Source organism: Dermacentor albipictus, chromosome 7, assembly GCF_038994185.2.
Source record: "Dermacentor albipictus isolate Rhodes 1998 colony chromosome 7, USDA_Dalb.pri_finalv2, whole genome shotgun sequence".
Taxonomy (NCBI): Eukaryota; Metazoa; Arthropoda; class Arachnida; order Ixodida; family Ixodidae; genus Dermacentor; species Dermacentor albipictus.
In genome coordinates, this window is record NC_091827.1 from 119025172 (window position 1) to 119037841 (window position 12670).

Consider the following 12670-nt stretch of genomic DNA (forward strand, 5'->3'; position numbering starts at 1 on the left):
AACGATCTTCAGGCTTCTTGCTGCAGTTATATGCGCAACAGCCCGGCATAGCGCTAGCACATAGACCAGAAACACTGCGCACAACGTTCGCTACGCCGAGCTAAAGCACCGAGCCAGCCGTGCTCAGGAGGAAAATGGCGCGAACGAAAAAGAAAAACACAAGCAAAACTCAAGATCCGCGCGTTTCCAAGGGCAACGGCAGGGAGACCAATCGTCGTGCAGAAAAACGGGAGCAAGACTGGTTGCCGCGGGGGGGACACGCAAGGGGCGAGGAGGTCGCGCGGCGGCGGCAGAGTTCAAAGAGTGGCGGTACTTTCAAATTATCAAGGGACTTTACGCGAAAAAATTTTCAAGGTAGCGCCATCTGCCGCGCGCGCCACCTAGGAAGTTCCTGTAGCAGACGGCGCCCACGATAAACCGCGGCATTCGTGAGGTGAAAAAATATCTGCATACTCGCGGAAATAAAACCTTCTGGTGCCTGACTGTGGCGAAAAACGAAAGGACTCGAACTGCTAAATTTAGTCCTTTAATTTCAAATAAGTGCTCCAAGAAAATAGCTCAAGAGAGCGTAATGAGGGCTTGATCGCCTCGATTCCGCGTGTTTACATTTCGTTCGTTTGCGCTCAATCGCCGCGCGAGCCTTGGTGTTTGCTTACGCTTAATCCCGTATGGTCTGTGAAATCTTTTGCATGTAAGTGTGCTGCGTACACATAGCGGTTGCATTGAACGAAGGAGTCGTGTAAAAATGAAGGCTGTCAGTCACTTGGACCGGAAAACTTTCGACATAACGTCGCTCAAACGTTCTATTCTCGAAGCGCGCGACCCTCACGGCAACTAAACAACATCCTGTGTGTTTGTGGAAACGAGTGCGCCAACAGTCTTCTTGTCGCTGAGTGTGTCTGTCGTGTAGCGATTACACGACGACTGCTGTGTCTTGTGGTTCAATGCTACGAGCCAGTGCAACTGTCGTGACATGATGAAGAGGTGGTATGGATCGTGTCAGCGTGTCTCCTCGATCGTGTTCGGGCCGCCAGCGCGATCTGATCTCGCGGCACACCAACATCGAGCGTAGTGTGCGCGCGTGTGTGAATGCGGTTGACTGTTCTCGTGAACCGTGCGACGTCGCCGCGTAAACTCGAATCATGACGCGCATTGTTTTGTTTATCCCTTTTCGCCTCCGTGCACCGCTAAATCCCCGTAAGAATTAGAGGGCCCTTATACGAAACGCACGCGGATTGACCCAGCTATTACTGCACTGTGTTTTGCTGGCCATCCGCGTATCGCTTGTGGCGTTTTTCTTATGTTCATTTGCAGTTGTGTGTTTTTCATCAGTAAAATGGCATTGCCGATTACTGAAACATCTTCGAATGTAAGGGAAACTTGGAAGGACCGAGCTCGCAGCTGTATGTAATGTACTTTGATACACTGTATTACGCGTTATTATTTGACGCCAGTAGCTGTGGCTATGCAGTATTCGTTTTTAAAAACAGAGTAATGCAGGCACTTAGCAATATATTTATTCACATATGCAATGCACAAAATACGATTAGGATATTGGAAATTACATTTTGGACATGTTGTAAAGCGCAGTTAACAACGCGCGCACAAACACAGGAAAGTGTAAAAGTAGAATTTGCTGCTGAATTTTATTTTTTATCGCACGTAACGCAATGCGGATATTTGTCAGCGAGTTAATGCGTTTCTGCCCCACTATTTACTTGCATGCTAGGTCATACTGCACTTGCTAAGTCAACGGGCTCGTAATGCACTAAAATCAGTAATCTCCACAAACTTCGGCCGTCAACATTCATGCGCGCGAATGAAATAATACTGCAGCTCTGCACACACAGCTGTATACTTTCTCTGGCAACTTCGTATCGCTCTACGTTACTTTCCTCGCATAGTCGTGCAGTTACCGACGGCTCAGTCTTTCCGTCCATTTCTATGCAACCAGAATTACCTACTGGTTAGGTTTTGCTTGCTGCGCGGGATGCAAAATAACTTCTTGTCGTCCTCCGTCTGATCTCGGCACTCATCCGCACAGCAACAAGGCATTTCGGTCCTTCGCATCCTAGGTCATGCCGATCTATTCAGCGGGCTCACAGCGAACTAAAATAAATAATCTCCACAAACTTCGGCCCTCAACATTCATGCACGCGAGTGAAATACTATCACCGCTCGACACACGCACGTGTATACTTCCTATGGCACCTTTGTATCGTTGTATGTTACTTGCCTCGCATAGTCGTGCTGTTACCGACGGTTCAAAGTCCGTCCGTGTAATTCTGTGTAACCATACTTTTCGTCTGGTTAGGTTCTGGTTGCCGCGCGCGATGCAAAATAACTTCTTGCCATCCTTCGTCCGGTTTCGGCACCTAACCGCACAGCAACAAGGCATTTCGGACCTCTTGGAACGAAATTATCGCAGCGATGTGCAAAGCACAACTGGCGAAACGCGCGCTCTTCGCCCGGCGCGCGGGAACTTACATGGCGGCAAAGGGGCGGAGCAAGGTCACATGTCACCGATCAGCCTATCGCAGGCATTGTCGGCTGGATCAAAGCCTGGCGGTACTTTTGAATGATTGAGGGACTTTACGCGAAAACTCCAGCGCTGGTTCCTCATAGGAGCGGTTCGGTGCAGGAGAATCAGCGGCGGCGCTATCAGAGCGTGCGGCATAGGAACGAGAAGGGCCACCTGGGGGGCGTGAGTGGGCAGTATAAGTAGACCGGGTCGGGGAACTCCAGCGACTGCGACAGTGCCGAGAAATGTGCCCGATTCGATGGCAGTGGAAACAAATGGCTTGTCGTCAGCAGTGCGCCATTCAGATGGGTTGCGGAAACGTGGTCGGTAAGAAGATGCGGGACGGGGCGGAATCGAAGAAGCCGGGCGGGTATCAGGACGATGGGCCGAGCAGATGGTGTGAAGACCCATGTTTTCGAACTCTTGGCGGACAACTGCCTGGATAAGTGAGACCGTGACTGCAGATGTGTTGGTGGGACTGGAGTCCAAGGCAGCCGGATAGGCGGCCTCGATCTTATGCCGGACAATCCTGGTAACATCGGCAGTGTTGTTGGGACGAGGAGTGTCGGCACAGGAAGATGTCGCTGGGGTGTTGGGCAGACGGGCTAACTGCTGGTCGATACGTCGGCTTTTAGCGAGTTCCAGGCGGCGGCACTCTTTTATAACACCATCCACCGTCGCTACGTTGTTGCAAACGAGAAGGTTGAAGGCGTCATCGGCAATGCCTTTGAGGATGTGGGCAACCTTGTCGGACTCAGTCATGTGGGTGTCAACTTTGCGGCCCAGAGCCAAGACGTCCTGAATGTACGTGACATAGGGCTCTGTTGACGTCTGCACAAGGCCGGAAAGCGCCTTCTGCGCGGCAAGTTGGTGACAGTAGGGGTTGCCGAACAAGTCTCAAAGCTGTGTCTTAAGTGAATCCCAAATGGCGAGCTCGTCTTCGTGCGTGCGATACCAAACTCTAGGTGTGCCACCGAGGTAAAAGACTACGTTGGCGAGCATAATAGTAGGGTCCCACCGGTTATTGCGGCCGACGTGTTCATACAGGCTGATCCAGTCATCGACGTCTTCCCCATCTTTACCCGAGAATACGCCAGGATCAAGGGGAGAGTAATGTAGGTCGTCAAGGTGGCAGCAGGTGTCGGAGCCGGCGGAGTCGGGTTGTCGTCGCCGGGAGCCATGAAGGAAGGCTCGACGTACCGTCCACTGCGAAGCTCCGTGACGAGGTACAGGGAACGTCCGCCTCCACCAGATATGTTACGTAGGAAGACACAGACGAAAAGCTATGTACAAGTATATTTACACGAAAATACGCTGCGCTTGGCCAAGAGGCAACAGCCCGCCCTAGCTTCTAATCGTCGTCGTCGTCTTCCTATGTGAGTGAAAGCGTGCACAGGAAGCCGACAATCAGGGTTCAGTTTCGCCCGCACAAAACAGACAAAAGCGGGGAGGAAGCGCGCCATCTTCCGTTGCGTGCAAGGCATCGAGGGTATGAGAGGAAGGTGGGGCAGCATTTTACTCTGGCTGCAACTGCACGTCTGGAGAGCTGCGCGTGGTTGCGTGACCGTATCTTTAGAGCGGTCTGCGCTGGGGACAAAGTCTAGGTGCGCCGGCGACTCGTGGCTTTGTGCGTGATGTGTGTTCTCTGTGCTCAGATTGCGTTGAAGTGATAGACAGCACAAATGTCACTTCGTTGGCTGCTGCTGCTGCTGCATTTCCTCACGCCAGTGTTTTGACAGCGAGTTACCGCAGTCATAGAGTAATACGTGTTCCTTTTTGGTTGTGCGCGTGACACCATGCTTGTTAAATTAGTTAGTATGCCTATGTCCACAAGTTTATACAGCCAATAAAACTACTATTCTTATTTCATCTAGCTGTCCACTAATTTGCTATCACAACCAATGCTTCACCATCGGGCAAGACTGCAACTTTTTTTTTTTCAGGGCATCGCGTAGCTAATGTGCTGTTGAAATGTGTGCCAAAGAGAGAACGTTCGAACGTACAATTTAACTGCCTAATTTAAACTTAGTTTCGTTGTTACGGGGCTAAGATTTGCTGACGCAATGCAAGCAGTGGCACTCTTGTATTGTACTTCGTTAGCTATTGTACCCATTACCATAGCGATGCTGTCATAGCATTAGTGTGGAAAACTTTTCCAGATATCGATGTTCTACGCCTTATACCGCCTCCTGTGTGTGTTTCCATACTCTGTGATGCCTGCATAGTGCGCATTTAGTTATATATGGCACAGATAATGAGCTTGTGCCCCTTTTGTGAAATCCTGTACCCCCTTAACCTGCTCGCCAAAGCATGGTTGTCATAAATACAGCAAGTATAGCTGCTTTGTCATTTTCGCGAAGCTGGAATTTGGCTTCCGGCATCACTGTTGTGCTAGTGCTCTCCATCTGCTGATTCGTGTTTATTCTGCAGGCATGACATGATTTCCACAGTTGAATTTCAGTGTCCTTAGCAAAATAAATGACTTCCACATATATGACTACTTCCACACGTGCATGCACATTTTCTTGCATGTTTTTCGATTCGTGAGCACTTCAGTTAGCTTCAGCAGCAATAAGTCCAGCTGATTCTGCTCTATGTTATTCCTTTGTGGAATTTTTTTTCTTCGAGAGCACCCTTTTATGTGTTGTTGAAAGGTGTGCGGAGGTGAGAATGACGTACAATGTAAATGCTTAAATTATACCTACGTACTTTCGATGTTGCGAGGACTAGCTATGTTTGATTCCTTTGTCGTGTACGCAGCCACTCGGTTGCAATTACGTACGATAAAAATGTGCCCACTTGCGATCGTATAGACTAGCTGTCATTAACCCTCAAGTTCTGTAAGCTAAACAAACTCGATCCTGATTGCTGAATGTGTTGAAGTGATAATTTTCTACCATGTTGAAAAAATTCACCTTCTGGATGATACTCAATTGCGCTTGAAAGTGCCCCCGTTCTCGAGAGCGTGGCTAGATTCTTGCAGCGAGGACGGGCGCGCTGTAGTTACTTCAGAGACCGTTTTTGCACCTGTGACAAATAAACAACATGCATTCTATTTTCTAATCATAAGCAGGTAATAGACAGTAAGCAAATGAAGTGCTTATGTGTAAAAATCTGAACCAAATCTCCTGCACGTGCCAAACATATACGTGCGTCACAGTGGATGCGACCGTTTTGTCCGCTTCTTTTCAAGAGTGGGCGGTTGCAGCGCCGCCGCTACTGGCGACGCTGCCAGAGCAACGTGGAGGTTGCCGCCCACTGCACTGCCCTTTTTAGTACACTGCGGTTTAGTTGCATGCAGCACATGACGTCAGACATGGCATGGCAGTATGGCAGTTAAAGTATAGGGTTTAACGTGCCAAAGCCACTTTCCGATTATGAGGCACGCCGTAGTGGAGGACTCCGGAAATTTCGACCACCTCGGAATCTTTAACGTGCACCTAAATCTAAGTACACGGGTGTTTTCACATTTCGCCCCCATCGAAATGCGGCCGCCGTGGCCGAGATTCGATCCCGCGACCTCGTGCTCAGCAGCCCCAACACCATAGCTACTGAGCAACCACAGCGGGTGGCAATATGGCAGTTAGCACCGGAGGGCAGGGCTTAGAGCGGGCGAGTTCTAGCTTATATTTTGGACGGAAATGGGCTTTTAGTGTGCAGCCTTTACACGTGTATAGCCGTAACAGACCCTCTAATACTCTTTCGTGTAGAGAACTGCAATTGCTGCAATCCCAAACAGCATGGTTTCAGGGCAGGCTTCTCGTGCAAAACCCAACTTTTTGAATTTACACGAGAACTTCACCTTAATTTAGATTCTTCATTTCAAACAGACATCATCTACTTAGGTTTTTCAAAAGCATTTGACCACGTTCCTCACCAACGTCTATTGTGTAAACTTGCATGCTTATCACTCGACCCTCTTATCTTATCCTGGATTTGCTGCTTTTTAACTAACCGATGACAGTTCACCGTCATCGCCAGTCATGCGTCTGAAACTACTGAAGTTATCTCTGAAGTTCCCCAGGGTTCTGTTCTTGCTCCGCTTCTCTTCCTAATTTTCATTAACGACCTGCCATCTGGGATTTCATCATCCGTCCGTCTTTTTGCAGACGATTGCGTCATTTATCGCCGCATCTCCGATAATACCGACCAGGAATCATTACAAGATGACCTAAACAAAATCCAGAAATGGTGTTCTCATTGGCTTATGCAGCTTAATATTTCGAAATGGAAATGCATGCACATCTCATGTAAACATTCCACTACCCTTTTCCCATACTTTTCCCAAACTCGTACAGGTACCTGGGAGTCGAAATAACTAACAAGTTAACTTGGGTGAACACTATCACGAAACTTTGTGCTAACACTTCCAGAACATTTGGTTTCATCCGAAGATCGCTGGCTGCATCCCCTCCATCCATCAGGCAACTAGCATATGAAAGTAACATCCACTCTAAAATGGAGTATGCCTCAGCCATATGGAACCCTCACCAGGTTTACTTTATTCAGTCACTCGAAGTCATTCAGAACCGGGCAGCCTGCTTCATAACTTCCCAGAACTCACCTTGGCACAGCGTTACTGACATGAAATTGTCTCTCGGACTCTAACCCCTAGCACTCCGCCAAAAACTTGCAATGCTCTTTTTCATAAATTATACTTTACTGCACTGCGCGAGAACTTATTACACGCTCCATTACGCTCACCTCACCATTTGTTTAACTCCCTTAGCATACAGCATTTGCATGGTTCGTCCAACGCCTTCAACAAATCCTTCCTCACCATCGCCATAGAAGAATGGAACAATCTTCCCGAAGCCATGGTTTCAGAGCCAAATCCCTCCAAATTTAGGCAGTTACAATCAGACCATTTGAACCCAAAATAGCCACTTTTCCTCACATTTCCTCTCCCAGCAATCCAACTTGCTTGTGCCATCACCTATTTTTCCTTCTCTTCTTTTTTGCCACTTTTGTTTAGTGTTTTTCACATTTACGTGCACAGTTTTCTTTTAATTTATGCTACTCAGTTTGAGATATTTTCATTGTTCTGTTTATACCTGACGTTTTCTACACAGTTTATTATTTATTTTTCCGTTACCTTTGTTTGCTTTTTTTTTTGCTGATGTATGGCACTTTCCCATCGCTGTCTCCCCCCTTCCCCCCCATGTAATGTCCCTGAAGGGACCTTTAAGGGAATAATACATGATGATGATGATGATGATGCACACGTCACATGGCATGGCAATATGGCAGTTGGCACCGGAGGGCAGGGCTTAGCGCAGGCAAGTTCTAGCTTATATTTTGGACAGAAATGGGCTTTTACTGTGCGGCTGTTACATATGTATAGCCATAATAGACAGTCTACTACAATTTCTCGTGGAGAACTGGAATTGCTGGCTGACCGTGTCATGCCTCATTTAGGTCTACCCATTGTTATGACCGACATATTGTTATATGTGGTACTGTTATAAATGGACTGCACTGTACATAACCTCCGGTGTTGTTCCATTTTCTGATATGTTCACTCTCAATCAAGCCATAAAGCATACACGGAGTAAAGGTGGTTTGAGGACTGTATTTTCATAGCATTTAAGTAGTCTAGAGCTTCTAGCACCAAAAGAAAGGGTGAAGGCACTTAAATCTATGTTGGCATGGAGATACTTGTAAACAGCAAAAAAAAAAATATCAAGTCACAGGGTTACTTCTTTGAGCCTTACGTCTCAGTCAACTAACCCTGAACGAAACCAGGAAAACACACATATTTTGTATATGCTTTTTTTCCTGCAGTGTGATGCAACACTGCCTGAAATAAATTGAAAGCTAGTTCAAGAAAATGTAAAAAAAAAAGCAACAGCTGGAGACAACAGGACAATGGTATCAGACAAGAAGATGACAAGTGCACATTTTCCTTCGTGTGACGAACACTTCTTGCCTGAGAACAACAGCCCTCTGCAACATAAGCATGCAGGCTTTGCAATGTATTTGCAAAGCCACTCCAGAAAGTTCAAACCTGGTGCTTTAGAGCCATGCAACCAAGGCACTAAAGTTAATGTGTTTCACATATTGTTGCGACCCTGCGCAAACTGTGACAACAGTTCAGTACACTAAATATACAAAAAGAGGTGAATGAACCTCCTGACATTTTGATACAAAGCACAATGGTGTTCCCTGTTTTGAGCTTTCCCATTCCAGTGCAGCGCTTTGGAGTCGGACGTGTGATTGCACTAACAGTCTTAAGCACGTCCACACCTCTTGCATTTCAAAGCAAGTCTCTGCTTCATACCAGCACCAACTACAGTAACAACAGATGTGACGAGATTCTTGAACAGAAAATATATCACGTTTCTAGGTGTCCTATGATAAGTGCACAGGCCTCCGGGTCCCGTACCCACGTTCTTGATGTTTTCCCAGGGGACACACATTCTTCCTCGTTCCCAGTTTCTCATGCTGACCCTGGAAAATCCAGAGCAAACTGGTCAGGCCGGCAGTCACAGAACTCGCACGTGCTCCACTCGAGCCTCACTCCAAGTCCCTCGACCTGAGCAGCCTCCCAATGAGCGGTCTAGTCCTGAGCCAAAGGTATGTCTGGTACATGGTGATGGCCGACTGTGCGAAGCAGGCGCGTACTACCACCACCATTTTGCTCCACCAGTTGTTACAGTGCTTGAGCTGGTCCTCGTAGACAGCACGCACACAGCACCGAGACATGGTGATGAATGACCGTGCTGCTCCTCGTGTCCCTGAAAGACACCAAAGACAGCACCACTGGAACTTAAGCTTGTCACTATGCCTTCACGACAGCAAAACAGAACAAAAGACGAGACACCAGTGAGCGGAAATTAAGTGGTGCTGTGTCCTGCGCCCTTATTCATTTCGCACCTTTCATTTTGCTTTACCACCAATGTCAAGACAGGCAGAGAGGTAAGACATCTAGCCATAATAAAATGTTCACCTCTACTAGCTAAACAAAAAAACAAATAATGGGACATCTTTGCAGTGAACTACGATAAGAAGGGTAACCAGCCACACCCCTTTATTTTTGAAGGTGACTCCAGAGAGCACCACAAAGATATGCAATCTGGAAGGCAAGCGGGCACCAGCGATTGCCCTGGAACCATTGACAAGTCATGTATAAAAGACTATGCGCTTGACCCGCAGAGAGCCCATCCTCGTCTCATGCCACAACAATTCTTGCTGAGTAGGCCCGTCAAAATTTTCCATCAAAATGCATGCCCGAAGAAGCTTCTGACCCAGGCCAAATTTTAGGAGTGTAAACATAAGCTTGCCGAAGCTGCAAAAACGACAATGCGCATCTCAGGCCGCTCGGGCACCACTAGGTTGGCGGCGTGCATCAGTGTCTTGTGCTGCAACCCTTCGGGCAACGCTTCACATTTTGATGTCAATTACAGTTGAGTCTGCTGAATTATTCAGTTACTTCAGATCAAATGATTTTCCTATTAGTACGTTTTTCTGGCACTCTTTTTTAGAACATATGAACGAGGTTCTACTGTATATCACCACCACTGCCTGGGGCACATTGTCTTGCAGTCACACGTTTTCCAATTAGGCCGATTTCATTTTTGACATTTCGATATGTCTGCATATCTGTTGACGCCACATGTCGGTATGGCTAAAGCCTCTGAAAGAAAACCATTCTTCTGACTGCAAAAGCAACATGCTTTCTGACGAGATAGTTGGTGCTTAACCCTTTGACAGTCAATGATGTAAATATACGGCGCCGCGAACAAGTCCGAAAATGGTCGATGCTGTATAGTTTCGGCGCCGTCTGTACATTTAAAAAGCGTGCCAATTTCCTAACTTCTTTTTTTTTTCTGTCATGTGCTGCCACTATGTGGGGATACAGGGAATTTTTTTCGCGCGCTTACCTCTCTCGGTTTTCATTGCATGGCTTGTTTTAGCGCTAATTTGCTCCCGCGCGTCTATATACTACCGGTCGCGCATTGGCGCGCGCACGGGCGGGCGGCCGTATGGATTTTGTTTTGCGCGTGGTTTTGCCTTTTTGCGCTTGCAAAACTGATGGCTATCTCGTTCCTAATCACTCAAAGGGCGACCGCTTGTTTCTCACTCTGTAGTGCTCGATGGGGTGCGCGTAGGAAGGATGCCACTGTGCATGCGTTTTCGTTTCTTTTCTTTTTTTTAAGACTGGCAAAAACTAATTGCCCTAGCTGGTTGGCGATAAGATGAAGATTAGCGAAAGTTTGTCACACGAGTTGCTTTGCTTTTTTTGATGGGCTGACAACCAAGCAGTTTTGTTGAGTGCACGCACTTACGCAGTTCAATTACGCTATGGACGTACGTATTAGTGTAAGAGCAGGAATATTTGAGGGTTGCGAAATATTCTCATGTGTGGATTTTCAAAGCCTTTACCTATGTGCATAAAATGTTTAATTGTGATAAGTTGATTTCCTTTTTTATTGTTATTATTCATGAATGAAGAGCGCATATATACCAACGCAAAAGATTTTTTCTCACTTTACGGTCACCCTAGAAAAATTATGGTAAATTTTTTCGAAATAAGTCCCTAAGAAGAATCGGAATCTGCAATAAAAAAAATCGACCCGGGGCAGTCGCATATGGCGAAAAAAATCGACCCTCATAGGGTTAACATCTGGTCATTTTACAAATAACTAATAGGTTCTTTAACACAAATTCACAGCTTCAATGCAGCTGCTTCAGAGCATTTAATGTCAGCATACATAAGCAATCAGAGACTAAACAGAGATCTCTGAAATTTTAGAGAAATTCAGCACAGCAAAGCTATCTTCGAGAGAAATCCGCTGCCTCAAGGATTCAGCTTTAGAGCAAAACATCCGATTATCGCCCCGATTGCAGCTTTCCTTGCCTTTCTTTTCCTACCGCAACACATGGAAGCGTACATCCAAATAAGACAGAGGTTCACAGGAATATGGAGAATCAAAGGGATTAACTGTGGTCGAGCGAGGAGTGTTGCTGAAGCCAACTTTTCACCTAAAAGCCTTCCACCCACGTGCCACCACTGCTTTTGCTAAGTAGCGCCAACTTTTGATGTGCACCACTGATTTATGACTTTACCCTCACAGCAGTTCTGCCTCCGCAATATCCACTTCCTGGGTTTTCGTTTACCGTAGTTCTGCTTCCGGGATTTATGGTTCCTGAATTTTCGCTTGTTGCATGCTTGCTCCACTACACCGCAGCAGTACTATGTAGGTTCCGCCTGAAACCGGAATCTGAGGAGATAAGCGATGGAGGAGGAGGGTAGGGTGGTGGTACTTAACCCGGTCAGCGGCAATGTGCATAAAGGGTTTATACAAGGGGACTTGTCTTTGTCACAGCAAAGAAATGTTCCCTTGTTAAAATGAGGCTCCAGCGACATTCTTTATTCCACGCCTGATACAAGTTTAGCAAGGCCACCAACCAAGGCTGGTCTCGATGCCTCTCAGCAGGTCGTTGGTCTTGAAGATGAGCAGCATCTGCCGAGGGACCATTCCCAGGATCTGGGAGATGAGTGGGAAGTACTGGCTCGCAAACTCCTTGATTTCAGAACCCTACGTATGAGGACAGGGTCGTGGGAAAGAGACCGACGAAAGCACGCCATTGGTCCACTGGTTAGAAGAACACTGAAACAGCAGCAGACTATGTTCCACATGATGCCTAACAACTGCACACACACAATAGTTCACTCATGCTGACCATGCAGCACCAAGGAAATTGTGCTTTTCGTACTTGTGCTTCCATTTCAACGATTAGTGCTTTGCTCCCACCTATGTCAAGACTACACCGGTACAAGGGAGTTTTGCAACTATGCCAGTTTTCACTAACCATACTCAAGACAGGCCGGGGTTCTTTGTTGCTGCAAAAATTCAGGTTAGCTGAAAGCCTCGAGCTGACATGTTCGCATAACTAAATTCTTTTTAATGTTTCGGCTATGAAACAACAATCAAGAACTTGCATATTTCAGCTTATCCGACAATTGGCTTAACTATGGTCAGCTTGCAAGAAATTACTGTACTGATACCCCAGTTTGTTTTTTAAGTTCTGTCACTTTTGTGGGCCTGCTTTATTTTTTGATAGGTACTACTCACCAACATCTGTCTACATTCATCTTTAGGGAACCCGTATGAACATGCCCAACACCAAAAAGCTGTTTACTGC

General features: G+C 46.8%; 1 protein-coding gene across 3 annotated transcripts in view; it reads right to left on the reverse strand.

Moving 5' to 3' along the window:
• Positions 1-8073: 8073 nt before the first annotated feature.
• Adck1 (aarF domain containing kinase 1) overlaps positions 8074-12670 on the reverse strand; it is a 103882-nt gene continuing 99285 nt past the window's right edge. For all 3 annotated transcript variants that reach the window (XM_065441539.2, XM_065441540.2, XM_065441538.2), the window contains 2 exons: positions 11934-12063; positions 8074-9258 (listed from right to left, as the gene is read on the reverse strand). In XM_065441539.2, coding sequence (XP_065297611.2) covers positions 9038-9258; positions 11934-12063 — 351 coding nt within the window. In that variant the 3' untranslated portion in view covers positions 8074-9037. The remainder of the gene's footprint in view (positions 9259-11933; positions 12064-12670) is intronic.